Here is a 5,165-nt window from a genome sequence, read left to right as displayed (position 1 = left end):
GGGGGGGGGGGGGGGGAGGAAATGTGAGGCCATGCTGATATCTGTAGTTCTATAAAAGAATAAAAGGCAACCTCATAAAGTAAAATTCGGAAGCTTCTGATGGAAGCTGCTATCCCATGTAATAATTCCATAGCATGAGGGCACTGCCCAGGAACTACTGTGTAAAAATTAGTTTGGTGAATGGCTGCTTCCATCAGTAGCTTTTCAGATGGGTGTTCTGCTTCCCCTGTGGTTGCTGTACACACAGTCCAGGCATATCTCCACTGTGAGGGGGGTCTATTTTGGGATATGTTTTTTTAAGACCAGGGGTCTCAGAAAATCTGGCAGGGGCAGCTCCTCCAAGGCTTCGGGGAATCTGTTCGCTGGCAGGGCCCTGAGTAGGCTCTGCAAAGATAAGGTGAAGAGGTTGGGGGGAGAGGCACCGGTCAGCCAGGTGTACTGCTCCTGGCCGAACACCTCCTGCCAGGTGTCACGGTCCTCCTGCAGTCTGTGGCGGGTGGCAGGGGGTAGCCCCCCGGGCATGTAGAGAAGGAGCGAGTCCAGACACAACCGCTTGAGGCGCATGTCCTGCGTGCTGCTGCGGATGAGCTGCAACAGGTAGTCCAAAGGGGTGTCACCGCTACAGTCTGTGGCATAAGGGCAGGCACCGTGCCCCAATAGCAGGGCCAGGCACTCCGCTCTCTGCAGCTCGCAGGCCAGGTGCACGGGGGTCTTGCCCAGCTCCACCCGCTGGCACCCGTGCCTGTTGAGGTAGGCAGCCCGGTTGGCGGGGGGAAAGGTCCGCAAGGTGCCAAGGATCTCACGCAGGATCTGCGTCCGGTCGTAGCGTACGGCCATGCTGAGATGGGGAGCCGCAGACTGGCAGCAGCTGAAGCTCTTGCTGGGCACGGCCAAAGCATCATGGGGGAAGTGGCTGAGCAGGTAACGGGCATAGGCCAAGTGGTCATGGACCAGTGCATAGAGCAGAGCTTCGGAGGGGGTGTAGGCACTGACCCGGCCACCCTCCTCCCAGTGCAGGGCCTCCATTAGCCGCATGTCCTCCAGCGCCCACACTGGCAGCATGTCCCGCACTGCCTGGTAGAAGGCGAACGACGTCCTCTTGCATTGCTTCTGCGACTGGTAGTCAGATGGATCGCTAGAGGGCACCCAGCGCACACCGCCCGGCATGTCCGTGTCTTTGCCTCTGGCTGCAGGGGGCACACATCAGTGGGCACAGGGGGCTCTCCTCCTAAAACGGCAATGTACAGTGGGGTGAATACATTTAATGGACACATCCATTCACACTGCACGCTGGTGGCTGCATGCATACATACAAAACACGCTACCATTGCATGTATTCAAAACACAGGAGGTATACACTAAATACAAATATTGTATATACTAATGACAGCACATGTATATACACAGAACATATACAACGGTCACCCTGATTGCTGCATGTGTAGAAAACCCAGAGGGTATTCACTGTATACAAATATTGTATATACTAATGACAGCAGGTATATACACAGAACCAATACAACGGTTACATTGGTTGCTGCATGTGTAGAAAACAAAGAAGGCATTCACTATATACAAATAAATACACAATCTGTGTACCAACCAGTGTGTAAAACCCCTGAGAAGGGAGGATCAAACCAGTGGCGTCACATGGGGCGTGCGGCCCGCACCCGGGTAACACCATTACAGGGGTGACACCAAAATGACTGACAGTCATTTTGGTGTCACCCCCACTAAAATTTTGGGCACTCGGTCATAGACCGAGAGCCCGACAGTGTCAGGAGAGAGGAGGGCAAATGTCCATAGATCCTGTAGCACTCCTTACCGGAAATCCGAAGATATGGACGGGTGCTCGAAATGACCGCGGTTGGCACTGCACATGGAACAGCTTTGAATACAGATGTCACCAGCACACCGAGACTCTCAAGTCAGTGCGAATCCATTTATTAATAGATGTCAGAAAATCAAGTGCTTTCGGGGCCACACAGGTCCCCTTCATCAGGCACAGAGTAGTCTACTCTCTATTAGTCAGAGTAGTCATCAGGCTCAGAGTAGTAGGATTTGCACTGGCTTGAGAGTCTCGGTGTGCTGGTGACATCTGTATTCAAAGAGAGAGGAGGTGACCCGGCGGCATACCTCATCCCGCTGGGTGAACGTCTCCTCGTCTCTCTTCCGGCGTCCATTACCAAGATGGCCGTGCGAATGCGCGATGACGACACGGCGAGGTGTGACCTGGTCTGGAGACCGGGTGACACCCGGCCTCGGGACGCCCCTGGATCAAATTATATGCAATCTATATACTTGTTACACAAACTGCTGTATAGCCTACACAAAAACAATTTGCAGAGCCACTGGCACAGCGAATCACTGCAAATATTTGTTCTGTGAAAGCGAATGCACAACACAAACTTTCTTGTACAGTCTCTTCATAAGCTGAATGTACAGTATTTTCAAACGTCATCTTGTAATACTACATTATGGCCACTAGATGGGGATAACCATATATATTTCCTATGCTCCTCGGTTCCATCTAGTGGCCATAGTGCATTATTTAAAGACGAAATCCAAAAATACATTCTACTTTTGTGCCTCCCTTCGCACAGAACAAATATTTGCAGAGCATGCTGGAAGGTTAATTGGCTCCTGTCTATATCAGCCCTGCATGTGAGATAGGGACCTCAGATGGTAAGCTCCTCGAGGGCGGGGACTGATATGAATGTGCTGCGTAAAATTGTCGGCGATGTCGGGTATATGTAAACCCTAACAAGGAGCTGCTCTTACCTGCCACCTTTTGGTCTGTTAAAGGAGAACCATGAGGTGAGTGCTTTTCACTCACCTCATAGTTCTAGCCGACCTGTGACAATGAGACTGTCACAGGTCGGCTCAGTAGATCGGGAGGTGAGCGAACACATACCGGCATTCGCTCACCTCTCAATCCTGTCACGGCTCTCTGCCATGACAGGGGAGGGGCTGGATTCCCCCCTCCGATCCTCCAGCGCTGACTGGCGGAACAGACGGGGGAGGGGGCGGGTACAGCCGGCTCTGCCTCTAGATAGGCAGAACCAGCTGTCAGTCACGCAGCTGGGCGGATCCCGGCACAATTGTCGGAATCCGCTTCAGCTGCGGCGTCTCAGTATACTGTGAACTGTAGCTCGCGGTATACTGAGCCTAGGGTGACGGGAGGACGCTAGTTTGTGTACTCCTGTTACCCTAAGGAGAACTATGGGGAAAAGCCCTGACCACATAGTTCTCCTTTAAATACACAATTGGAAGACTTTTTGCCTGTTTGATCAGTACACAAAAATACCATGAAATCAAAAAATGCAGAGCTGTCTATGTGGCAGAGAAAAGGAGGGGGGAGGGGGGTTTGGGTGGCTCACAAAAAGACAACTGGGCAGGGCTGACACCAATCAGTCCACAATAATGATGTGTGTTGTCTGCCCACAACAGGACTTAGTCGTTGAGGGCATTTCTGGCGATCAGTCGGGTGTTTTTCTGTACTTGCAGGGACCTTAAAGGGATAAAACACGGGGAAGTGTGAATGTTTTGCCCTGACACACACTTTAATGTATCAGTCATTCTGGTGTCACCCCTCCAATGGTGGCACCCGGGTGCGGGCCCGCGCCCCCCTTGTGACTCCACTGCCTCCTCCTCCTCTCCATAACATAGGGAAGAAGGTTTTATGTTGTTCTCGGCAGAGCTGAGAACATTGTTTGAGATTTCAGAGAGGTGCACAGGAAGTTACAAGGACACTGGGTTTCTGGAGAAGGTGTTCTGTAGTTCACAGAGATAACTGGGAACAATGTTAACTGATAACAGTCAGCAGAGGCAAAGAGCACACAACGTCATCAACCCGCTGGAATCCAGACAAGGTCAACAGGTCTTTTTTTGCACTTACTGAACAGATTTTTTAAAAAAACACTTTCGGTGGAATATTCAACAGACCAAAAGGGAGGAAATCAGAGAAGTTGATTGACGGGATGTACACACACTTTAATAAGTCACATTGTGTTTATGTTATTATGTTGTTGAACAGTATAGACACATAGGACTTCTCTACACACATACTATATATGCTGAGACTCCGCCTACAAAACAAAACTCGTCTCTAATACATAACAGCATCATCTATAATAAATGGGAAGATTAGCTCTATGTGGGCAGAACAGAATAGAGTTCTATGGAGGGAGAGGAAACAAAGCTGACACTTTCATATGAGAAAGGATTTTCCCTTTCCATACATACTACAGAGCCGGGGTCACTGCACTACTATATACCATATATACCACAGAGCCGGGGTCACTGCACTACTATATACCATATATACCACAGAGCCGGGGTCACTGCACTACTATATACCATATATACCACAGAGCCGGGGTCACTGCACTACTATGTGTACCATATATACTACAGAGCCGGGGTCACTGCACTACTATATACCATATATACCACAGAGCCGGGGTCACTGCACTACTATGTGTACCATATATACTACAGAGCCGCGGTCACTGCACTACTATATACCATATATACCACAGAGCCGGGGTCACCATATATACTACAGAGCCGGGGTCACTGCACTACTATATACCATATATACTACAGAGCCGGGGTCACTGCACTACTATATACCATATATACCACAGAGCCGGGGGCACAACACTACTATATACCATATATACCACAGAGCCGGGGTCACTGCACTACTATGTGTACCATATATACTACAGAGCCGGGGGCACAACACTACTATACACCATATATACTACAGTACATATATGGTGTATATACATACATAGTATATAAGCTGTCTGTACACCTTGCCTTGCTCTATGGGACGTCACTGCCCCGCTATATACTATACCATACAAAGTGTCTATACATCGCCTGTTTAGTACATTGCCTTGCAGAGAAGGCAGCGATGTCTCTGCAGATGTCCTCCCTGCAGAAGGGAGCGGCAGCACTGACAGCATGCAGGCTGATCCTGACACAGCACCCATAGTGCTGTGTCAGGATCAGCACTATGGGGCTGTGGACCCCCCCAATCTCTCTATATATATGCATGGGGTGGGGGGTCTTGTCAATGCACCATAGAGGGATTTCTCCATGCAGAGCTATAACAGGCTCCGATCATCTGCATAGAGAAGGGAGCATTGCGGTAC

The 5,165-nt window shown here is 49.9% G+C and overlaps 1 protein-coding gene across 1 annotated transcript in view; it reads right to left on the bottom strand.

Moving 5' to 3' along the window:
• Positions 1-234: 234 nt before the first annotated feature.
• ANKRD9 (ankyrin repeat domain 9) overlaps positions 235-5,165 on the bottom strand; it is a 5,095-nt gene continuing 164 nt past the window's right edge. Inside the window, exon 2 of the mRNA XM_018561090.1 lies at positions 235-1,228. Within this exon, the coding sequence (XP_018416592.1) occupies positions 277-1,167 (891 nt within the window). The 5' untranslated portion in view covers positions 1,168-1,228 and the 3' untranslated portion in view covers positions 235-276. The remainder of the gene's footprint in view (positions 1,229-5,165) is intronic.

This window comes from Nanorana parkeri, unplaced genomic scaffold (genome assembly GCF_000935625.1).
Source record: "Nanorana parkeri isolate BGI_ZX_2015 unplaced genomic scaffold, ASM93562v1 scaffold499, whole genome shotgun sequence".
NCBI lineage: Eukaryota > Metazoa > Chordata > Amphibia > Anura > Dicroglossidae > Nanorana > Nanorana parkeri.
This window is presented reverse-complemented; position numbering and strand designations above follow the sequence as displayed.